The sequence below is a fragment of the Coturnix japonica genome, chromosome 4 (genome assembly GCF_054131305.1).
Source record: "Coturnix japonica strain WE chromosome 4, WE-NBRP24, whole genome shotgun sequence".
In the NCBI taxonomy this organism is placed as follows: Eukaryota; Metazoa; Chordata; class Aves; order Galliformes; family Phasianidae; genus Coturnix; species Coturnix japonica.
The window spans coordinates 38,607,607-38,632,341 of NC_140666.1; the positions used below are offsets into that span (position 1 = coordinate 38,607,607).

The 24,735-nt window shown below is 42.3% G+C and overlaps 2 protein-coding genes across 9 annotated transcripts in view; both read left to right on the forward strand.

The window, feature by feature from the left end:
- The window catches only part of ARFIP1 (ARF interacting protein 1), a 33,869-nt gene extending 23,854 nt beyond the window's left edge, over positions 1 to 10,015 (forward strand). For all 6 annotated transcript variants that reach the window (XM_015861308.3, XM_015861309.3, XM_015861312.3 and 3 more), the window contains 3 exons: positions 2,802 to 2,959; positions 6,197 to 6,371; positions 8,412 to 10,015. In XM_015861308.3, the coding sequence (XP_015716794.1) occupies positions 2,802 to 2,959; positions 6,197 to 6,371; positions 8,412 to 8,567 (489 nt within the window). In that variant the 3' untranslated portion in view covers positions 8,568 to 10,015. The remainder of the gene's footprint in view (positions 1 to 2,801; positions 2,960 to 6,196; positions 6,372 to 8,411) is intronic.
- Positions 10,016 to 12,988: 2,973 nt separating this feature from the next.
- FHDC1 (FH2 domain containing 1) overlaps positions 12,989 to 24,735 on the forward strand; it is a 33,126-nt gene continuing 21,379 nt past the window's right edge. The window contains exons 1-4 of one of the 3 annotated variants that reach the window (XM_015861329.3): positions 12,989 to 13,099; positions 15,717 to 16,260; positions 21,762 to 21,823; positions 22,431 to 22,533. In XM_015861329.3, the coding sequence (XP_015716815.2) occupies positions 15,820 to 16,260; positions 21,762 to 21,823; positions 22,431 to 22,533 (606 nt within the window). In that variant the 5' untranslated portion in view covers positions 12,989 to 13,099; positions 15,717 to 15,819. Of the gene's footprint in view, positions 13,100 to 13,237; positions 13,394 to 15,716; positions 16,261 to 21,761; positions 21,824 to 22,430; positions 22,534 to 24,735 lie in introns of those variants that run through there. The other 2 variants (XM_015861330.3, XM_085544993.1) reach the window with 2 other exon arrangements.

The following is a 24,735-nucleotide window of genomic DNA, read 5'->3' on the forward strand; positions in this document are numbered from 1 at the left end:
GTTTACAAATGTATGTAGCACTGGCACTTTATTACCGATCACAAAGGTCTCGTAAAGAAAGACAGAAGGTAGATGTTGCATACAAAAAAGAAGTTAGTTTGCTTCTGTGTAAATCCTTCTGTACTTCCAGTGTTAAACTGATTTGATACCCTTCCTGATCTCTTGGGAAGCCAGTATCAAGGGGCTTAATGATTCCCTACAGCGTGTCTGATGAAAAAGTCCAAATTTAGTTTGTTGTTATTAAATGTAGCACTTATGTTTATTTTTCCCTTTTCATGATCACTTATTCTTATTGAGACTTAGGGAGAATGATGGAATTAATGTTTGTGTAGAAGAACTTTTAACCAGTAACTAGCTAAAAAAAAGAAAAAAAAAATCAGACTTGCACTGGAGTACAGAAAATTTTAATATTAAATCCTAACAGATGAAAATCTCAAAATATGCCACTTCTAGAAGGTAAGAAATTAAATCTCCTAAGAGGAGCAGTTTTGAGTTATCAGTTGACTCTTGACTCAACTTTGGGTATGTGGTTTGTGGCAGAAGTTAGTGATTATTATGAAGTGCATGCTGAAGCTGGATGTTTCTTTTAAATCCTGGATTAAATCTGGAATCAATGGTCTTGTTTAATGACTGCTTTTTCCATGAATAGCTTGTATTTCTAGTGGGAATACAGTTCCTCCAGGTTCTTTCAGCATCTCTTACTGGTCTTGGAATTGGTTTCAGTCACTCGTCTCTCATGTAGATTATTGAATGGGGCTGTTCATGAAAATCAAATAAAGGTTTCTGCTGCTGTAATAAAAGTTATCTAACCTTTGCCCCTTGGAGACTTGCCTGATGTTTGTCTGTTTCCTCTTTGTGTTTTCCCTTTGTTTAATCTCTACTGTATTGCCATCTGTAGCCTGGCCTATTCTTGAATGTTTGGATAACATTGCCTCTGAAACTTGTGCAGGACTAAAAGCAGAACTTCTAAACAGTTCAGTGTTTAATTTGATAAGTAAAATAATAATAACATGTTAAAGGTAGGTTTTTTTTATACATGTTAACAAAATGAGATCTTAATATGGTATCTACAGAGGCATTGCTTAAATATGTTTTGCTGTTTCTCTTTTGGATACAAAGTTAACTCATGGTTCCAGGCTCATATGCCTCTAATTATATAGAGTGGTGAATTCCAATTGTAATTGACCTGTGCATAGAGCATGAACTGAGTATAAACTCCCATACAGAAAGGATTTCCTGTCTTTCATAAGAGGTGTCTGCAGAGGTCATGGACAAAACTCAAGTTTTATCAAAACTCTGAACCAGAAGAAAGACAGCTTTGGTGACTAGCACGTATATTTTAACACTGTAGACTACTGCTGTCCCAACCTTCTTACCGTCCTGCTTTGAATTGTTAGTTTTGCTCAGTTGTGTCTGTGGTAATCTGGGTCACAGGACCAGCTGGAAGGCTAATTGTGGTCTTGCCTATAGGAGGGAAAGATAACACTGAATACTGCCAGAGGGGCAGTCCTACTTCTGTTTTTGTCTTTGCATATGTGCTCTTATTCTCTGTGCTAGTGCTTATGTTGCTGTCTAATTAGCAATGTCAGAGCAAAACCAGATGAAAAATAATTTTTCTTGATATCAACAAGATCTGTAGTGATCTGGCTGCCTACCCACAAGCAGTGTGTAAAAGAAAGGAGACTGAGATATTCTAGCAGCATTTTAGGCCCTTAGCTCAAGAAAATTTGCCTTAAGTTCTCTTTCTTTTTTCTCCATTACACTACTTGTTTCCACTACATCTCATTTTCTACTTCTTCTAGAGACCTCTCCTTGCCATTGTTCATTAGCCTTTCTGTCATGAAGTCATTCATGTTTACATGAAATACCATTTGGCTTCGGCGTTTCATCTAGAGAGATGAAAAGAAACTGGGAGAGTGCAGCACTTCTGACTCAGCTATTGGCAGGGTGCAAGGCTAAAAAGACCGATTTCCAAATATGTTCCTAGTGTTTTATAATTCTTACAACCAGAAACTGTACTATTTTGTGAGAGCTCCCATCTGCAGTATATGAAGATGCCATATGGATGACATAAATAATTGGATTTATTTGGCATCCATGGATTAGAAAACTGTTGAAGCCTTGGTCAGTGCTTATGCTGCTGTCAAAAAAAGGCAGTAACAATCATATATCCAAACATGACTAAAATGAATTGGAAATACTTTCTCCCTGATCACTTTAAATTTTGTGGCTTATGTACTTTGTTATTTGCTAACTGTTATAATGCTCTGCTTTTTTGGTCATTTACAGCCTATTAAAATGTGATAAGACTTCTTAAATTCAGTGCTCTTTTCCAGAATGTGTGAAGAGTAAAAAATCACCAGCTAATTAATGCTGTGTGCCCTTGTGAGTTATTTTACTGTATTTAACATAGTGGTATTCCTGCTGGCATTAAAGAATTACTGAGGCAATCATGTGAGAGATGCTGGATTAAAACAGTGCTGAACGACTATGTGAAAGTTACATTAGCACTTTTAAGTAGTGTTTAAGATTTTGGAATTGAAGGGGAAAATCATTCTGAAATAGCATTTTTTTAACATCATATGATATCAAAATTGTAACCAGTACTTTCCTGATGTTGAGATATTTCATAAAAACTGTGAACTGAATATTGTATGAAATCTTGCTCATTTAATAGTAACTGTATCCGAACAGAAATGTCAGAATTTGTGTATCTGTGTTTTTGTCTTTTATATAGTTGCTGATGAATGTTATGATATGAAATGATGTGCAGTTTTGTTTTCTCTGCTCTCTGTTTATAGGAGGAGTTTGGCTACAATGCAGATACGCAGAAACTTCTAGCTAAAAATGGAGAGACTCTTCTCGGGGCTATTAACTTTTTTATTGCCAGTGTGAATACACTGGTGAATAAAACAATTGAGGATACGTTATTGACTGTGAAACAATATGAAAGTGCCAGGTAGCTATATGTCTATGTCTAGCTATTTTCATTACAAATTAATACTCGGGGGGGGGGGAAGAAAAATAAAAATAAAAAAAAGGTTTTTATCAGTTTAGTTCTTGTATTTGAGTGACTAACCTGTCAGCTATAAACCTGGTCAGAATATCACAATTCTCATATAACTGGGTTTTAAAGTTAACCACCTCACTACACACATCTTCAAATGTTTTGTAAATGTTCTGTTGTAGGCGTAATTTTACTTCATAGCTTTATTTCTCTGACAAGTTAGTAGCTGTTATTTGCCTGTCTGCTAGCTTAAGGTGATTATCTGTGCCAAGTAACAGTTCCAGATTAACCTTTGTATCTAGCTATATTGTAATTAGTGAAATCATCTTTGAATGAAAGACAATTTATACTGAGCTTCTTTTGATGCCCAGTGCATGTAACTCACACTTCAGTTTTCATGTAGAAGTTGCAAGTTTGGTCTGGGGGGGTGGGGGAGTGGAGTTTGATAAAGAGGCATTTCTTAATATGCAAATAATATCTAGCTATAGATAATGAGTTTCCCATCCTGGAGTTTACTCTGGATGCAGTGCAGAACTTTAAGCAAGGCTTCCTTCTTCTGTGTGGTTGGAGTTGTGATCTTTATTGGTGCTTTGTTCTTTTCTGACTTTCAGGTTCATGAAAAGGATAGTGTCATTCTTCTAATTTGCTGAAAAATGTAGTTAATGCATATCTATTTTTGCTATTTTTAAGTCAAAAATTGCTTGTTTCTTGAGATCTGAAGGTTTTTTCCTGCCTTTTTTTTCATTGCTGTTCTGATGCTTAAGTATTTTTATATGCAAAGTAGCAAGTTATTGCTTTTTCATTTAGTGTAACTTGCTGAAGACCTGAAAAGTGTAATTAACTTCAGTGTAAAGAACTAAACTAAAATAAAAATCAGTCCATACACTTTTGAGGCTTTCTATTGGAATGTTAAACAAAATAAATCTATGAATGGTCTTGTCAGTTATTCTGAACGTATGGTTCTTCCCTCCTGAAATACCTTCATGATTTTTTCTTTTCATTCATTAAAGAAAGTATTTTGTTGCTTTGATAAAGCAAATATATATATATATATATATATATATATATATATATATATATATATAAAAAGTGTGTGTGTGTATATACATATATTTATAACCAGTCTTTGCAGTGAAAGAATAGTTCACATTTATTTCTGTGCCTCATCTTTCCTCTCTCCAGTTTGACTTCAGTATTCATCAGTTTCCCACCCTTCTGTCAGTTCTTTATTCATCTGTTTCCTTTTTGGAACTATGTCATAAATTCTTTAAATAAAGCGTGAATCTCAGTGGCAGTGGAAGAGCCCCATGAATTCTGTAATTACTGTTATCTTGGAAAATATTATATAATCCTTTGGAGTGCTTGTGCCACCAGCCCAGAAGTCATTTGTATTAACAGTTTTTAGTTCCATTACTTCCAGTTTCAGAATTGTGTATGTGAGAGAGAGTATTTACAAAGCCAGAAATAGATTGATTTGTTCCTTTAAAATTGGCATCCATCACATGTTGATACAGTACATTCCATTATTTTAAAACTAAAAGAAAACTATGGGAGGAAGAGTGTCACATTGGGCAGGGCTGTCCATGACCCTGACTGATTTCTGGCTATTGTCAGTTGCTGTACCTGGTCAAGTGCTACAAAGCAGTGAAAGCACTGAACAAAGGAGTTGTACTGTATAGCAAGAAAAGAGAAACGTTGTCACTGTCTTTCTGTCTCATCTATCTATACTAATATTTTTCAATGTAAAAATAGTTTATCTGGCAAGGATCCATTGTTCAGTAGGCTTTTATGTAACAATGGATAGCAGAAGAGAAATGTAGTGATATCTTTACACTAGTAATATTCCACAGGTGCTTTTCTCACTTAAAAATTGCTTTATACTTATGAATGGAAAACATCAAATAATTTTGTTAATGGAAGTTTACCTGTTGCTTCTAAAGACAGTGCACAGTGGAATAAAATAAAAATTTAAAGTACTCTAAGTAGAGGACTGCTTTGATATTTTTTTTCCCATTACAATAGGAGAGAAGGTATAACTACAAATGTCTTTATATGATAAAAGATAACATCTAACATGGGAGGATATCAAGGAGTTTTAGCTTATTTATTTATTTACTTATTTAGAAAGATATGAAAACTAGATGGGTCAATAAAATGTTATCAAGCAAACACCTATGCCACGAGTTCCATTTTTACTAGCAGTGCTTAGGACAGAATTTCATATTTTATGGTTTTCATTGTTGGCATATGTTTACTTCTTAATTTCTGCTGACTTTGGTAGTTAATAGTAAATTAGAAAACAATTTTTACCTAGTCTTACTCGTTCTGCATTCATTGCAGAATTAGCTTAAGTGTTTGCTTGAGTGACTCAAGTGTTTATTGTTAAGACTCAGCTCCCTCAGTGTCTGTGTTGGTCCAGTGTATCTGATTTCCTATGTTAATGTGATGGACCATCAAGAGGGTATGAATAACATCTTTTCTTTCAGCCTTTCTATTCTCAGGGCATTCAACTTCCACAAACAGTTCTGGGGTAGTGACTGTAATTGGAACATGCTTTAAAATCTTTGTGACACAGTAAGTGAGCCGCTGCTCACTTGAAAGAGATGTCCAGCTCTTAGTGCTTCTCTTGCTGAAAACTCTTAAGGAGCTGACTCAGCAACAGAAAAGTGACAAAAGACTGGTTCCGACTAGATAACTGCGTTAATAAGTTGACATGTTCCAGGAAATAACCTGACCTGAGGCCAGCACAAAGCAGGAGCAGGTTGCCCAAAGAGGTTGTGGATGCCCTGTCCCTGAAGATGTTTAGGGCCAGGTTGTATGGGGCCCTGGACAGACTGATCTAGTACTTGATCTAGTGGCTGGCAACCCTTCCTGCAGCAGAGGAGTTGGAGCTCGATGATCCTTGAGGTCTCCAGCCATTATATGATTCTATGAAAACAAAAGGCTGGAAGCATGTGGCCGAGACAGGAACAGAAGGGCAAGAGTATTTGTTGAGGCATTTTTCTATAATGTATGTATAGTTGTGTTTTTTTTCTTCCTCCTATTTATCAACAAAATTGACAAGTTTCATCACTTTGCTTCCCATACTTGACTGTTTTGATAATTTCCTCTTGTAATTGGCCCTATATGTGAAGTATGTTTTGAGGCACTTTGCCTTTAGATTTTTTTCCTACACCTCTTTCTTCACAGGATTGAATATGATGCTTATCGAACAGACCTGGAAGAGCTGAATCTTGGTCCTCGTGATGCAAGCACTCTACCAAAGATTGAGCAATCACAACAGATGTTTCAAGTACATAAAGAGAAATATGACAAAATGCGTAATGATGTATCTATCAAATTGAAATTTCTGGAAGAAAATAAGGTAAGCTACAACTTCTGGTATTACTTTTTGTCCTGGAAGTCTCTGCTTTGCTAAAAATGCGTTAGCTATTTCATCCTAAAATACATCTTAATTTAGAAGTAGAGCTAGCAAAGAAAATAACCTAAATTTTCAGAATTAGTGTGTCACTGGAGAATATACTTCTGGAGGAGGCAACTTGAAAAGGCCTTCGTTAAGTAGCTGCAATTACAGATGACAAACCTTATGGCACTAAGTTTCTCGTTGATACGGGAGACTTACTGTGTATTGACGTAGGAGGAAAAATGCAATATTTAATCATTAATAAAGGCATATAACCCTCGATTTAAGATTACAGTAACATGTAACAGTGCTGTCCTAAGGGATATGCACCAAGAAATTAAAAAGAGCTGTGAAGAGGTTTCTTCAAAATGAAGCTTTCTTTATTTTAAAAAAACAAACAAACGAAAAACTTGAATTGAAAATTGCATCTTTCTACGGTTAATGCCCTTACAGTTTCTTAATTCTAAACTGGGCTTTTGAACTGTAGGCGTGAAGTTGTTGTCTCAAAAGGTGTGCATTCCATCTGTGCCGTTTCATCTCTGCCCTCCTAATGACAGGATTCTTACCCCTCTTACTATGCTTGCCAGAGAAAAATACAGTTGTCATACAGGACATGCTGTTAAATTGCGCTTTCTTTGATAACAACATCCTTCTAAATTGTTTCTAATTAAATTTTAAAAAGGATGCTCTTTCAAGATGTGAATTTTGTTCATTAATTAGATTGTTTAAGGTGAAACTAGGGTGAAACTGTCTTCTTAGTGACAGTCTTGGATTAGATCAGGCATCCTGTTAACAGCTGTAGCCTACAAATTTTTTTGCTGAAAGACTGTTTTTTTCCATCCTACTGCTTCTTTTCCCCCCTAGATGAACACAGAGGGGACTGTTGCAGGCTTAAGCCTTTTTATCACTGGTTAACTCTTCTGTTTTGACATTGGAGATGTCAAAATATTTTGTAAAGGGAGCATGTAACCTTGTTCCCAAATAAGACATAGGAAGGACTTTCTGTACTTTCAAATATTGGCTTATATAATTCTTTACTAAGAGCTTTACTGAAGTAAATTCCTTTTTGCTGTTTTACCAACTCAAATATAGTTATTTGAATAGCTACATAAAACAAGGCATGACCTTAATGTTACAATATACTAGAACATGCAAATCTCTAGTCATTATTAATTACATTTTGTTGGCCTTTTCCAAATTTAGTGTTGTATGATTCTATGAAAAGCATGCTTAGTGTTTTTTGCTTTGAGATTTGAGATTGCTTTGAGAAGGTGGGCAAGAAGCTGATGTTGGTGTTATGGCAGTTGAAGTTGAACCTTCCGGCCAGTATTCCCTTACATGTTGTTGCTGTGAGACAGGTGGCAGCAGAGGGGCAGTTTGACAAAATGGTATCTGACATGGAAATGCATATGGTACAAAGATGTGGCATTGCATTCATGGAAAAAATGACACTAGTTGAAATTCATTGACACTTGCTGAGCGTTCATGGAAACCAGGCAGTGGATGTGAGCACAGTGAGGCGGTGGGTGGTGAGTTTCAGCAGTGGTGACAGCAATGTGGAAGTCAAGCCATGTTCCAGACAGCCGCGCAGATTTTTATGAGTGCAGCATGCAGGCTCTTGTTCACTGCTGTTGAAAATACATTGCTAATAGTGGTGACCATGTTGGGGAAAAAAAATTGTAGCTGAGAATTTGCTCTATCAGTGTTATTGTGCTCTTTGTATCTGTTGTAGTTGCCATGGAAATAAACAGCAGACATTATGCTCAGACAGACATATGTATGTTGAGTTGCTATTGACTGTTAAGTGTGCTTTATGAAAATACTGGATCACTTTAATGTTACATAATTTTTATTTGCATTTTGTATATGTATTTTTAAACTCACATTAAATAACCTTGTGTGAAGTCTGAGCATCTCCAATAAGCCTGTTTTGTAGCAATGGATATATATACGTATGCAGTCTGAATGTTCATCTTAACGAATCTCTTCCCTTACTTGCAGGTGAAGGTCTTGCACAATCAGCTTGTCCTGTTCCACAATGCTATTGCAGCGTACTTCGCTGGGAATCAAAAGCAGCTTGAACAGACACTTAAACAGTTTCACATCAAATTGAAAACTCCTGGAGCAGATGCTCCATCCTGGCTTGAAGAACAGTAATCAAAGAAGAGGACCCAATGTTAACCTAAAATCTATAAATCTAATAAGAATTAAGGGTTGGGGTTGGAGGACTGTTCTAGTGATTCTTGCACAGAGAGCTTTAATTTTTACTTTTTTTTTCCCTTTTATGACACTGTAAAACTGAATTTGTTGGGGAAATGGGTAACTAAACATAATTTCTATCATTTCAAATACAGAGCACTCTTTTTGTATGTGAAGCCTGGTGGTTACTTCTGTAGCTGGGATGGGGAGAGAGGGAGGGAGGGGGGAAAAGAAGAAAACAACTATATAGATTTGCACTGACAAATTATGTTTGTGATTTCTGGTCATTTTGGTGGCTAGTTAAAATATTTCCAAATGGAGATTTATGTGATTTGTACCAACATCTGGTATTTTATAGACAAATAGAGAAAACATCTTTAATCATTTTCATATGACTTTTAAAAAGGAGAGAGTTAAAAGAATATTTTGCAAATTAATAATATAAGGCTTGTATGCAGTACATGTGTACAGTATAAGGCAGCAGTAGCGGTTGGCTCTGACTAGAGGAATTGCAGCAGATGCCTTTGTAAAAGATGTACCTTTCCATTGTAGAGTTAAAAAAACAACACTAAAGCAAGAATCACAGTCAGTCTGAGGCTTCTAAGCACACATCTTTGCTTTGCACCAAGTGGTTTGCTGAGAGAAGCCAACCATACGATGTACTAATTTCATTTAAAATGTTACTTTATGGGAAAAGAAAAAACAACCATACTAGCCTTAAATCACAGGTATGTGCCTTTTTATAAGATAATATTTTCAACCAGTGTACATAATCTAAAACCCCTTTCATGTAACGGTTTGTCAGTTCCCAGCGTGGGAAAGGAGACTGTGTAAATGCTGTTTGTTTGTACACTTAGAGCAAGTAAAAGCTTTAGTTGACCTTCATGGACAGATACAGTTTTGAGCGAGGAAATTGGGCCAGTATGATTTTTCTGTTTAATTGAAAAGCGTACTCGAGTAATGAGAGCAATGTGGAGGATACTTCTTTTTAATTTCTCTGTCTGTAGCGTAGTCCTTCTTCAAATGTAAAATCCTGTCAGTTTTATCATATCCATTTTAAATTCAGTTTATTGGAGTCCTCGTTTGCACATGTTATACTGCTTTGTGTTCTATGAAGTAAAACTGAAATACTTCAGGTATGTTATTTACAACTGTGTGGATTGTATGATTTATGTACTGTACGTTCAAATGCCTTTCAGCTGACATTCTTAAAGTTTTCAATGCTTAACGGAACTGTAATGTAACTGTAAATCAAACTTTTTAATCATTCCTCATTAAATTCTTGGCCTGACAGTCTCCTTTATGTTTTGATTCTGTCAGAATCTCTTGTAATAGTTAATTTACGTTCCCCAGAATGTATACCCTATGTGAATTTTGTATTCATATTAAAGATGTTTGCAGCCAAACTTCTTTGACTTGTGATGGTTAAGAGCGCAACCCAACTTCTGCAGCAAGAGCTCTGTGCTTGAGTTACCAGACATTGCTGGGTATGGATGTGAGCCAATAGTAGGTTATAACAATGATAATTGTTCTTTTGTTTCAGAGTGGTTTAACAGCATGCAAGGTGAAGCTGAATGCAAACTCAAGGAAACAAATCCTTCGCTATTCTTGATTTTAAAACTTAGAAAGGTACCTTCATCATATTTTACAGCCTAAATGAAGGTGCTGGCTTCTAGTTACTCTGAATCTTGGCATGTGTATAGTATGGTGGTACAAGTAAGAAGTAAACTGCATGATAGTGCAGTTGAGATGGAAAGTGCATAGTTGATTGGGTAAAGAACGCAAACCTATTGATTACAATTGAAATACCAGCACTCAGAACACTGCAGGAAGGATGTATATAGGGGGATATGTGGGGATCATGCGCTTTTGGTTTCTTTGAGAGATCCACACTCCTTTCTGAATGTTTTGCCTGTGCAGAAGGAACTGATCTGTTGGAAACGGTCAGAGTAAGCATGAATCTGAAATTCCCTTATGCAGGAAGGAACCTTGTGACATTGCACAACTCTTGAACTTTTACGGTGGCTTAAAACTGCTGGATCACTTCACCTGGAAGAAAAGGTTGGAAAACAGAGATGACTCACTAAAATCAGTGTAGTGTTTAATACCAGAGATAACAAAGAATGATTTCCATTTTGCTCACTAAAGCAATTTTTAATTGATGGTCTCAGAGAGGAGAATCTCGTGTTCAGCTGGTGGATAAGGTACTAGCAACTTCCTTTTGTAGTATGTGAATGGAAGCAGAGAAAGTTCAAATATATCGTTATTTTGTATGAGTTCTACAAACTTTTTCTACTCTAATGTGCAAGTAAAATGCTCTTTAGCATACTTAATGCTTTGTCAAGCCCTTACAAAGACCTCTGACTGCAAAGTGTATCTGTAGTTATGTTTAAAGAGAAGTCTGTGCAGGTAGAGTACAGTAACACTACTTCCATTAAAGTAACAGCTTGATTCCAGTCTTTTTAACAGATTCTTCCAACAACCTTATCTCTGTTCTGTCTCTGCTTCAAAAAATGATCAAAGTAATATAAAAATAAGGCTAAACATTCCCCTCTCTTTTTCTGTTTTGAACTGAACCGGAGGCATATTCAGTATGTCTTCTCTGCTTATCTGCCCAAGCTCCTTATTGTGGTGTTAGAACAAGGATAAAGTATCATTATTCAGCATTCCATATCTGCAATTATCTTCAGGTTTTTGTCTGGTTATCTTTCTCATGCTGCATACTTGATGAGGAGGTTGTACTAGTCACTGCTTTGTTCATTAGTTGTTAATGTATTCATGCTTTGTGCTCACCCCTACCCTCAATTTATCCTGCTACTGGGAGGAAAGTTTTGTCAAACTGACTTTTTTTTCTGTGAGCTGCACAGAGGTGACTTGTCTGTTTTTACTTTTCTCTGTTCATCTTGTTACTTGTCTTTGTAGGTGTAGATCATGGCTGCTGGTGTGGTTGTGATAACACATCTGAAATACAGAGATCTGACAGAGTACAGAATAAACCTGAAACAAACATTTTGGTGGGGTTTCTTACTGTTGATGGCAGTGTAAGTGCGTTGGCTCAGTCAGGAACAGTTCTGCTACCAGCAGTGCTCCTAGTTAATGGTATGCGACAAATGGTTATGTCCTACTGTGCTAATTAAAATAATAATTACACACCTTACTGCCTTTTAAAGAATATTGAAGGCTGTAAATTCAAGTACTTGGGAATTAAATAGGACTAAAAACAAGCACTGCCTGTTCAGTCTTGATTTGCCTTTCTTACCCATACGTATGCATCATGCTGGCTTTTTGTGATAGTGGTAATTAATTGCAGGGCTTTGTTTCAAGAGGTTAACTTATCGAGGTCATTAATTTTGCAACCAAATAGAATATGGTTTCAATGCATCTGAAGTGTAACAATTAGCTTTTGTCCAGGCAGAGTAGAACTGAGGGCTTGTAGAGGAGGTAGGTACCTCATTTGTTCAGTGGTATGAATTCTGTTCTTACAGCTTGATTGCTTTAATCACAAAATTCATCTTCAGCCTACACCATTAGAAGCTCTTTACCCTCTAAAGCAGCACAGGCCTTACCCGTTTCCTCCTTCAGTGATGCACTGAAGTACCTAAGACATCCTGAGAACTGTCTCCAGTATTCTATTTAACAGGTAATTTTAAAGTACTGACACTGGGACTTGTGTTTGGAGTGTGCCAGCCCATCTCAATGCTATCTGTTCCAGGGAGGTGCTTTTGGTGCTTATTATAGGTGGGGCTCTTTGGTCTACCTGTTATTAAAGTTGCCCAATGCTTCCTACTGTGAAGACCTGTTCTCGGCTGCTTGTGACTCTGAATTTTAGCCATGTGGGTGAAACTTTTGCAGGCTGTTTTTCTTTGGGGGGGCTGGGGGGGGGGGAGAAGAGGTGATTTGAAACTCGATTTGCTAATGTTGTGTTTTAGAAAAGCTGTGGGAAAATATTCCACAGGATGAAGGAAAGTTTAGGATTTAACTGCATATCTGGTGAAGCTGCCATGTCCTGCTGGCGAGGCCTCGAGCTCTCGAGGAAGGTCAGCGCTGCCTTTGAGCGGGGCAGCAGCTCACCCTGCCAAGCGGGGCTGGGCTTCGCGTCTGGGAGCTGCGAGGGGCCCGCAGGGGTGAAGGCGGCTCTCACGTGCCTCCTCCCGCCGCCATCGGCGGCACCAGCGTTCAAGAAAGAAGGTACAGCCGCACTGGATGCGCTTTTGTCCTCTCGCCGCTCCCGGCTCCGCTCCCCGGTTCTCCTACGCGCCCCGGAGCCCAGCTCTCCCCGCCGCTGTTCGGATGGCAGCGGCCCGTCCCGCCCGCGGTCCCCGCTGTCCCTCAGCCCGCAGGGACGCAGCGCCCCGTCCCCGCTGTCACCTGCCGCGGCCCCGCCCGCGCCGCGCCTGCGCGCAACCCCGCCCGCTGCCCTGGGCTGCGCTCCGGCGGCGCGATGCGAGGAGACGGCGGCGGGCCCGGCTGCGCGCTGCCGCACGGCACAGGTGAGCGGAGCGGGGGGGGCTGCGCAACGTCTCCCCTTGTCGGGGCTCCGGGGCTGCGGCGCGGGGGCGGCTGCCGAGCGGGGCGGGGTGCCGGGGGCCGGCGGGCGGCGCTGCGCGGCCGCGGGGGTGAGGGCGGCGCCGGGCCCGGCCGTTGGGGCAGGGCGCGAGGGAGCGGCGGGAGCGGGGCGCCTCGGGGAGCCGCAGCCGTCACACGTCCGGAACCTCGGCACCGGGTAAGGGCGTCCTCGGGATGCAGGGTTCCATGCGCGGTGTCGGCCACCTCCTGGGAATAGGGTGAGCGAAGCGGCCGGGAGCGGGAATTAATCCTTTTTAATACCAATGGAGAGGAGCTGCAGCCGCGCCCCCTGACTAAAGCCGTGAGGTGGGGGGCCCTAACCGGCCCCGCTCGGGCTGTGCGGTGCCCTGCGGTGTCCCGTGGTGTCCTGTGGTGCCGGGCGCCCCTCAGCCCCACCTGCGCGCCGCTGCCTTCTTCCTAAGAAACGAATTGCTTCGTTCTCCTGATCCGGAGAGCGAGTCTCTGAAACGCGTTTTCGAGTGAGATGAGGTTGCCCTAAAACAGCGAAGCGTAACGCTGCTTTTATGCCAAATACGGGCACCACAGCTGGGGCGTGCTGTGCCCCCTCGGGTTGCTTTGGATAGCAAACCCGGGCTAGGGAAACGTAATTGAGACATGTCAAACGGTTGGTCTCCGGTGCCTTTCTTCCCTTCCATCCGAAGGGCGCGGAGAGGACCCTCAGAGGCAGCTTAGCAGGGCTCCGTGCCCGCCGTGGCTGCCCCCTGCAGCCCGCCGTCCTGCCGCCCGCAGCTCTGCCTGCAGCCCCGGCGGGTGCTGCGCTCTGTGCCGTGCCTATGGAGCTGCCCGCCCTCTGCTGCGTCCCCTTCCCTGCTCCCGGCTGGCAGCTGCCTCAGCTAAAGCGGAGCGAGTCTCGGTGGCTCGAAGACAGCTTTCCTGCTCTATCAGCCTTCACATCTAGGTCGGGATGTTTTCCTGCCTGCCGCACTCCGCTCCTTGCGCTAGGAGTGTCCCTCGTTAACTCCGCGGAGCTCGGGCTGAGATCGGTCCCTTCCCACGGGGCTGCCTCTGCACGGGCGCTGGGGCTGGTGATTCACCCCGCCGGCCTGACTTCCTCGGGGTTGCAGCCCTTTCTCCTCAAGATTTGTTGGAAATTTCCAAATCGGGCTCCCACACGTTGCCCGGGGGCATGGCAGGTCTGCGTGGCTGTCTGTCTCTTTTTTTTTTTCCTTTTAAATACGTGGGAACTGGAGTTAGAAATTAATAACTGTTGAATGCGGCTTTATGGCGGCGGAACACAGTGGATACGTGTTGAGTCCCGAGGTGAATGAAGTTTTTTCCAAGTTGAGTATTTCTTTAAGTTAATGCAACGGTTAATTGCTCCCAGTGCTTAATTTCTCTCCGGCACTTTGCACCTGCGTTTTCATGCCTCTGTGCCTCTGTGATGATGAAGTTGGGAGGAGAGGAATGAGCAGGGAGCTCTGTAATAGCAGCTGGATATTAATGCTAATTTGAATTTGAAACCCTCTATCCTGCTCTGCTTTCTTTGTGGCTCTTCCCCTTTTTACCCTGCCATTAAAATGCTTTCCATCATTCCTATGGTTTAAGAGTCACGCAGCTTCCACGTGAGGTGAAAAAAAGAGGAGAAAATCTGAGGCGAGAAAGAGGAGTTTGGGTTTTTGAGGAAAAAAGGTGAAGCGGATGGTTTTGTGTCAGTTTCCATTGGCTTCAGAGAAGCTGTGAGTTGCTGAGGCCTTGCAGATCAAGAGAGAATTTGCCCCGAGGGCTGTTTCTGTACCTGGCTCTGTTTGTTCCTGAGCGCCCTAATGATGGATCTCTGGCAGAAATAGCAAAGGTTTTTCGTCACCTTTATCGGATGTCAAATTGATCGGGACTGCCATTAGCTGCTCGTGAGCACCACTGAGTAGACACGAAGCCAAACCGCTGCCAGACCTCTGTGCTGCTGCCAGGGCATGACTTCAGCTCTTTCTGGCAAGTATTCCTGCCACTGCTTTGTGCTCAGCCGGCGACTTGCCTTGTTCGCGTCTATCTCGGTTTCCATTGTGAGACATCATCTTGCTTTGCTTTGCTTTGTTTTTAGTAAATCCCCAAATGTTTTTGGGGTAACTTGAATGCTTTCATAAAACATTCTTTGTTAGTCAGCGTATGAAATATCGTCATTTTTCTCTGAAAGGCATAAGGGAAGAGAAGCTGACAGGTGCAGCTTGTCCACATTGCGTCTTTTACAGAAGTTGAATTCTTACTTGAGAGTTCAGTGCCATGGGCAGTATCTTTGTTTGGTGGGTGGCAGTGTGAGAAAACCGCTCAGAGTGGTTGTAATTCCTGTTCAGCTGCTTCAAGTGGGAACCTAGAGATGTAAAATCCTTACAGCTGTGGAAAGTTCTGTCTGGTGCTGGGCAGTTCTCTCTGCTTACTGCACTCGCTCTGGTAAACCTGGGTGTTGAAGTCGGTGATGAGGGGTGGCTTCGTCAAGCTGGTGGCTGTCCTGCCCAGATTGCAGGGTGCTTTTAGTGCAAGGGGCAGTATGCAGTCACTGACCCTGCTCCCTGTTTGTCGCTGCAGGTTGTGAAGATGCTCCGCTGGCAGCATAGCGCATGAAGCAGTGTGACCCATGCTCCAGGCAGCCCCACGGAAGTAGCGCTCTCTCCTCCCGGAGAGGCCTAACATGCATGTTATGAATTGTCTCTCCCTGGCCAATGACAAGGAGAATGGAGCTCTCTCGGTGGCGGCAGGATTGATGAGCGAGGACCCGCCAGCCTCCTCCCCGCCACCCCCGCCACCATGCCCCCCAGCAGGGGCACCCCCTGCTCCACCGCTGCCCCCGCCGCCACCCCCACTGCCAGGGCCCAGCCTGCCGCTGCACCCGCAGCTGACCAACGGGCACGATGGCCACAGCAGGAAGAAACGGATGCGGAGTTTCTTCTGGAAAACCATTCCTGAGGAACAAGTCCGGGGCAAAACGAATATCTGGACGATTGCTGCGAGGCCACAGTACCAGATCGACACCAAGACGATCGAGGAGCTCTTTGGGCAGCAGGAGGAAACCAAGCCACCGGACCCAAGGAGCCGGTCATTAAAAGCTTCTTTTAAAGAGACTAAAGAGGAGGTAAGAACCAAAGAACCTCTTTTGCACAGCGATGTACTTAACACTATATCTGGTGTGAATTCCGTCTGGCCTTTCTGTGTAGTTCTTACTGCAAATATGCTGTGGTTTGAAGGGAAGGGGAACAACAGGGAGGATCAGCTCTGTTCTTGGTGGCACAGATGTGTTTTTCAGAATGCTAACTGCATTTTTTTAATTGTAACTGGGTAAGTGCTACTGTCAGGTCTCCTGTTTAAGGTGCTGAAGGTGCTTATATTTACTTTTTTTGGGTGAGCTGTTGAGCTTTTGCTGTGGTGTGTGTTTCTCTTTGGCTCTTCATAGAATCACTGAGGCTGGAGGAGACCTCTTAGATCACTTAGTCCAACCCTCCACCCATCACCATCATGCCCACAAACCATGTCCTTCAGTGCCACTGAGGGCACTTCCACAATGGCTGTTGCACAGTCAAATGCAAAAGTATGAGACAGGAGGGAGGAGAGTCCGATGGCGAGGGTTAATGTTATGTGTGCTGTATATGTCAAGAGGGGAAGTACCGGAATCACAATGAGGAAATAAAACATAATGCAGTGGTTAAGGGAATTTGCTATCTAATTGGGATAATTGGAAAGTTTCAACTTTCATAAATGTAGCCTTCTTACTAGCGAATGCCTAATTGTGAATGTATTATTGCATCTACTGTGTTTTTTTAGGTCTCAGAAGTAACCTTCTTGACTTTGCAGCATGACCAGAAAATTGTCACTGCTTTCTGGTCTGCTAAGGAGGGCTGTGTTCCCAATGCCCGCTGTTCAGATACTCCGCAGTGTGCTGAAAAGTGACTTCTTAACTCCCAAATCCCGATTTAGGGGCAGCCTCTTTGTGAAGGCTGAGCTGGATTGTCTCAAGTGATCTTTCTGCAAAGTAACTGGGGGATAGAAATGTAGATTTAATCACAGATGTGTTTCTCTATGTGTGTTTGCTTGTAAACAGAGAGCAGAGGGCACAGGGCTAATGGATGTGACTGTTTTTAGTGAAAAAAACAGGGCCTGGAAGCGGATGGTATCTTGTAGAGTTTGGAAGATGACAAAATAATAAGTAAGGGTCAGGTGAGGACCTGGTGTGCTGATGGTGTTCCTGTTGTACACAGATGATAATAGGAAACTTAAGCAGGCATGTGTACTGTAGCCTCTGCAACCCTGACATCAGGAAGAGGTAATTGTGGCTGTCACCAGAGGTAGTCATTAGGCCGCGTGCTGTGCTCGAGATGTGTGCATCTTGGATTCAGATATGTGTGGTGAGTGCACTTCCTGCACTGCATTGTGGATGTACATCCATCCATGTGTGCTTGCTGTGGAGCATCTGCCCCCACTGAGGGTTGACATGTGCTGAAGATCTGTATTAGAAATGATAATAAATGTCATTAACTGAACATGGCCTCTGGTGTACAGTAGTAGGGGCAGAGAAAACCCCAGCGTGCTCCAGAACTCCAGAACAATGTGCCTTCTGTGGATGTGCTTTCCAAGGTGCTTTTCCAGACCCCCACCTTGTTACAAGTCAGTGATGTTCTGCACGCCTCCAGAGCTGATGCAGTGGACCCAGGCATGCATGTGGCTTGATGCCCGCCTTGCCTGTCGCAGGGTTGCTGCTGGCAGATGGCAGGCAGTGAGGCAGCGGATTTGCCTCTCGGCACTGATTGCGCTGCTGAAGTGACAAAGTGCTCAGCTCCCTTGTCAAGCATGCCACAACAGCGTGTGTGACAGCGATGAGCAATGCCTCGAGTGTTAATGGGCTTTGCAGTGCTAGCAGCTTAGTAAGGAGGGAAGGAGATAATCCTGAAGAGCCATGTGTCACTGCAAGTGTGGAAGCAGAGCTATGCAACAGCTTGCATGCTTCATGTTACTGCAGCTATCATTCAGCACCATTATGGAGACTGGAGCAGTGACGCTGCTTGTGATTTCTGTCATCTGGTAGTGCTACGGTGGTGACCCTGGGCTCGCTGGGAGGGAGCTGAGGTGCATGTGGCATCAGTGTGATCTTGTGGGCACAGCATTAAAATAGAAGGCGGTGCTTCTGCTCTGGGTCATGTCACTGGCCTGACAAGGGAAGGTAGGAAAGGTGTTTTATGTCTCAGCACCTCTCATTGTTCTGTGTAAAACACAGTTGATTTTAAAGAGTGCTTTATGGTCTAGCAGCAAAAAATGTTCTTCGGAGATCAAAAAGGGATATCTTTAAGAGAGTAGAAGCTTAGATGAAATGTTAGAAGAAAGTTCTTCAGAGGATGGTGAGGTGCTGGCACAACTGCCCAGAGAAGCTGTAGTGTCCTGTTGTTGGAGATGCTCAAGGCCAGGATGGGTGGGGCCTGAGCTGGTGGAGGGCAGCCCTGCCCATGGCCGGGGTTGGGGCTGGGTGGGCTTTGAGGTTCCTTCCAACCCAAGCCATTCTGCAATTAGTCTAGTTGCCATAGTATGCCAACAGCAAATTTTCACACGCCTAAATTGAAAAGTTCTTGGTTCCAAACCTGAAGAAAACAGCGTCTGTCCAGTGTGATGCACCTGTGCATGGGCAGAGCCTCTGCTCCCCTGGCTCCTTGCTCTCTGTACAGCAGTGTCCCTTCAGTGGGAGCGGTGAAGATGGACCCTGCAGCCAGTGCTGAGGGTTCCCTTGGAGACAGAGAGGATACGAGTTTCATGCCTCCTGCAGAGAAGTCACACAACTGTAGGTGGTTTTGGAAGAAGCCCCCTCTTGTAGGACCTTACAGAACTGCATGCCCTTTTAGTTCCTCATCCCAGCACTTTACACAGGCAGATGAGGTACCTAGGTCAGGTTTTGGAATCCCAGTTCTGGAGGCTCAGTACTAAACATCATCATTGTAACAGAAGCCTCTTTGAGATTTGAGACTAACTCCTACAACACATGCTTTCCTTTCCATAAACAAGCCTTCCCCAAACCCTTAGGAGATTAATTAACATGTTTCCCTAACTAAGAGCTTAATTTGCCCCTATGGTTTCACGTAATTTGAGTCTGAAAAACAGGGGATTTAAAATTAAGTTTACACACCAACTGCAAATTACTTTCCCCACGGTTGGGAGTGGTGCAGCACGTGCTGTCCCGTGCTGTTGCTGGCCTGGCAGTGGGGGGCAGGAGGGCTGGTGGTCCCTAGCAAGCTGCACTGCCTTGTGTCAGCCCTCAGCTCCGGTCTTCTCATCTGTGTGCTGCCTTTGGGCCCGCTGTGGGCAGGTGTAAGCTTGCCCTACTTGGTACCGTGCTGTTGGGGATTTTTGTTTGTTTTCTGCTATTTTAGTGTGATTTGATGGCTTGCAGGAGGGTGCAGTGAACTGCAGAGCCTGGGTGCTGGCACCACAACTGTACAGGAGATAGGAGTAGACTTTTTCAGAAGCTGAGGTCATGTTTGAAGGGTAAAAAGCACTTGAGAGGAAGCAGTGTGCAGGCAGCTGTCTGCAAGGACAAACTGAGCTGGAAGTTTGGTGGGGAAGCTTCTAAATCTGATGGTCAGCATAGTCCTACTGAACGTGAGGTGGAGAGTGCTGTGTTTTTGTGCACAGATAGGAGCGTGTATTTACGGTGTACCTGCTGAGTTCTCCCTCACATCGTCCTCACGTTCCAATCTGGAGACTTCTGGAAGACAGTGAAGTAATGTCAGCTTTTTCAAACACTTTTGGTAATCTTAAAGTGGACACCAAGTAAGGAATTACTCAAAAATGAGCTGTACATTTATTGATTGTGTGCTTGAACTAGAAAGTATGAGAAGCCAGAGTACATACCTAGAGCAAAAAGGCTGACAGGTCCTTGTGCTTACGGTAAAGACAGTTCTGACGTGTTGTGCTGGTAAGGCAAATGCAGCTGTATACGTTATCATCTGTTCTTTATCTTCAAGGGAAGACATGAAAAAATTCTCTAGTTTGATTTGAGGTTGTCCCATACACCTGAGCAGTGTAAAAAAAGCAGGAGTTTTCCCAGGAAATGGTTAGTGACTGCAAACATGTACAGAAGATTAATTCTGAATATGCTTAAAAAGCAAAAACCAAGCCCAGAGCTACAATGACGGTGGCAGAACTTGCAGGCTTAAACTAGTACCGGGAAATCAGAGCATTTGCAGCGAGCAGAGCAATTAGAGGCTGGGGCTGCAGAGGTCACTGAGAGGTCCCTGCATTTGAAAAAAGATTAGAATACTGCGAGGGAAGAGATAGCCGAACCTGCCCTATGTAAGGGGCTTTCCTTAATGATCTGGGGGCCTCTCAGCTCCCAAGATAAGAAGAGAGTAAACCACAATCTGTCCTCTTATCTTTGCAAATGCTAAAATTGAAGGGTTTCAGGATGGCAGTTAGCTAATTGAAACTGTTCAAGTAGAAACCATCTAATGAAATACTCTTGTGTTTCCTGTGTTTTCCAGTTTCAAGAGAGAGGAAATTCCAACATTTTGGAAAACTTTTGAATTAGGTTCACTTACTTGCAGCAGCCAAGGAGGCTGCTTCTTAGATGTACTCCATAGTAAGTTCAGGGATAGCGCACAAACAATACCAACATTTTCACTGACACCGTCTGACTGCAGGGCCAGTTCAGTTCCTTGACATTGCCAGCTTTTAATTTACAGACTTATTTCTAAGCCTTACCCTGTCACAGAGGTCAAAGCACCTTTCTGCTTGTCAAAACCTCAAACATCCTGTGAGCCCACCAACAGTCTGGAACATCTTTGTGTACCGAGTTGATTTATTGTAGCAGTTGGGTGGTACTGTCAACACAAAACAATGCTCTCATCCTCCTAAACCTCAGGACTTTTGTAGCTGTTGCCACAAAATAGCTGTGGCCGTGTTAACCTTAAGGACATGATTCTTTAGAAGTGGCTTACGTCTCAGGTTTTTACATGTATGCTGTTGGAGTAAGAAAAAGTCTTTTTCTCTGGTGAATCTCTAGTGTGGAGGGAGGCTGTTATTTTAATGTGGGATTTTTGTTTCATTTTGGATAAAGCAAACAGATTCAAATGTCACCTGTCTGAGGTTTTGATTCAGGATTGAATGATTTCTTTGCTCTACGTGACTGTTCGTGTGAGTGAAATCAGGGGGAGTAGAGAAAGTCCATCCTCATATTTGTTGCATAATCTCTGAAGCACAAGGATTTGGGAGTGTGATGCCAGCTGGCTGCAGGGCCTTCAAATTCAGTACAAGCTATTACCTGATAAGCACTGTTTCTTAGATGCGACATTATGAAATAAGCAGGAATGGGTTTTGCTTTGTAATGAAATAGAATTTGGTTTCTTCCTCCTGTAAATGTTGCTGTGTTTTTACATTTTGCTTGAGAAAAGGTACTGTGGGTGGGCAGTGTATTTCCCAAGTAAAAAAAAACTGGTTCTGTAGTATGTGGCTTTTGTTGCTTAGAAATTACTCTGCTGTCATTTTGCTTATGATTTGATGATAACCATGTGCAATTATGTGTTGCATTTTAAGGAATGACACCTGCATCGTATGATCTTCTCTTAGGTTTTGGTTGATTAATCTCTTTTTCTCTCTCAGGTTTCCATTTTGGATGCAAAACGAAGTATGAACATTGGGATATTTCTCAAACAATTCAAAAAGTAAGATCTGTTTTTTTTCCTTGCTGCTAGTGCAAACTTATGTGGAATTCTGTGTAGTTGTCATCAATTATACAGTATATTGTGCGCTGTTCTTACAGAGTTTGCAGTTCTGTAAGAGTTGTCATAAGTAACTACATCTTGTAATTTGTGTGCTAACATGTTTAGCTTTGCATGCATTTATGATTTAGCCCCAGACACTCAGATTTTGCTGTTGTTAACCAGTTGAAGCGAGTTTTCAGGTGCAGTTAAATGAAACCCACGTATATCTCCAGTAATGCTGCATGAAAGCTTCTTTTCATTGTCTTTATTTCACTACAGAGTTAATAAAAAGGGGTCTGTCCTGGTTTTGACTGGGACAGAGTTAAAAGAGAGGTGAAGATTTTTTTTTAAGTGTAAGCTGTTTCAATGCTATCTTTATTCACTGTTGTTACTCTTTAGTAAAGGCATCGCTGAAAGCAGTGTTAGAATAATACTACTGTGAACACCATTACTGATAACCTCATTATAATCCCTTTGAGTAGCACAGGCATGGATTGTTTTTTTTCAGTTTATGTGACTATTTGCCCTACAAGTGTTAGAAATGTGAATGCTTGATTGTTTTTTCAAGGTCTGCTGAATCCATCATTGAAGATATTTATCATGGAAGAAGTGAGCCCTATGCTTCTGAATTGCTGAATGAATTCCTTAAATTATTACCAGAAGCAGAGGAGGTAAATAATAGTTTTACATGAAGCTTATTTTCTTTGCAGAGTTCTATGCCTTGCATTCCAACATGACGTGTTTTATTTTAATGTAAAGTCATCTTGAGTTCAGGTGTAGGAAACCATCAAGCACCAAGGGTTAATCTTCATTTTACAGTTGGTATTGAAGTTATAGCATAGTTGTTCCCTCCACATCTAGTAACTTCTCCTACGTTTGAGGTGCTGCTTAAAGCAAGTACTGCTGAGGTATTTTTGTTCTCCGATGTCCCCTGTGAGCTTGTGTTCCTTAAGTAATTTCCCAAGAATTGGAACACTCCTGGATGCAGAGTAGAAGGCTCAGAATCAAAGTATATCTTAATGCAAACAAATTAAACTTCACTTCTTTGGCATCTGCCTTATGGTTCCCTGTTGCAGTGCCTACAAGCTGAGAATTGTCAGCCCTCTGCTTGTTTGCTGCTTGTTTGGTGCATCTGTGATCTGTTGGCTCTTTGGTTTGGATCATCGGGTTCCAACAAGTGCAGAAAGGCTTCTCTTCTGTGCAGCACCCATAGAACTTGCTAACATTGCTTAGTGCTCCAAGGGAGACCTGGTAGCAGACACAGAATCACCAGCAGCACCTTCTGCTCTGTCCCTAGGCCATGATACCGCACAGATACAAGTGCTGATTTCTCCCCTCCCAGTCCCACCCTTCAAGCCCATTCAGATGACTAAGGAGGTGAAGCCCTGCTTAATGATGCACGTTTCCTTGTCTGCTCTTGTATTTACACTGACCCATTAGTACGTACTTGAGAGAAATATATACCACAGATTTGAAAAAATTAACATTAGAATTGCTTGAATGCTTCACATCAAAGCAGTGACTGGAACCCGGGAAATTGCTAGTTAACATCCACACGTAGATCAACCTCAGTGCACACACACTTTACCACTTCAAGGTCATACAGTCCAAGCTGAGTTTCCTCTGTGCAGCAGCAAATTTCAGCTCCAGTCTGACACACAACCTGTCTAGTGTATTGCCCTAAATTGAGCTGTTTTTGCAAGGAATCTCATAAGAAAGAAAAAAGTGTTATGTTGTTCTCTTAATGTTTTTTGTTTTGTTAAGTATGAATGTAATCGGAAAAAAAAAAGTGTGAAAGTGATTTTGGGAGTTCAAAGTTTTCACCCTTTCCCCTTTGTTTGAATTTCAGTGCGTATTCCTATATTTAAACAGTTTATCTTCTTCCTCTTAAAGAGGCAGGCAGAGGAAAGCAGTGAAGCTTAAGAGAAAGTGTCTCCTAGTTAACTGTGTTTTGAGCAAAACAGACTGGAAGGAAGGTGTATTTTATTCTTCTTTTCCTCTTGCTGGTTTAGAGTTGGTTATTATTTTAACACAAGTAGAAAATGTTTTGAAGAGCGTGCTCCAATGTGACATAAGTGTTGTATTTCCTATCAGGTGATTTGACAACGAGCCTACCCATCAAGATAGTGGGTCCAGAGCACTTAAGAAGTGCTTTTATGGAGACACTTGATAAACGAATAGATTTTGTGGTGTAGGGGAGTATGAGAAATCAGGGGGCATTAAGTGTTAGATTTATTGCTGTTCTGGAGGGCTGAGAAAAAGTTTGTTCCCTGTGTGCAAATATTTGTACGGTATTTAATTAGTTCCATGCTTCAGAGGTCTCTTTGCTCACTGTCAGGAAAAGGAAAGACCCCCCTTCCCCATTGTTATTTTCCCTGCAATTGTTTCACTGGGAGCTTTCACTGCTTTGTGAAGCACCACAGCTGGAGCTGGGGCAGGGCAGGGAGATGTTATGTGATGGACTATTGCTGCTGTTGGAATGGAAAGATGTTTCAGTGCAACTGCAGTTGTGTGAAGAGTAAGTGTTCCCAGTAGCTTGTTTACTACTTGCGGCTTCTGGAGTGTTAGTGTAGTCAGGTATAAAAATCCTTCTCTTTAGGTGCCTTAGAGCTTTGGTTGTTTTATTATCTTCTTCCTAATCTGAATCCTGGAATACTTATCTCCTGAAATACTATTTCGTGGTTTATTGGGGGAAGGCATCAGAATGATACATACAAGGAAATAATCCCAAATCACTCGAGATATCAGATGAAAGGGTGCTGTTTGTTCCGGTGTTCTATATCTGGTTTAATAGTTCCCTAGTTCTTTTTAATCTAGCGGTCATACCACATGACGTAGCTTTAGCACAGCGTTGTCATTGTTGACCTGCTGCT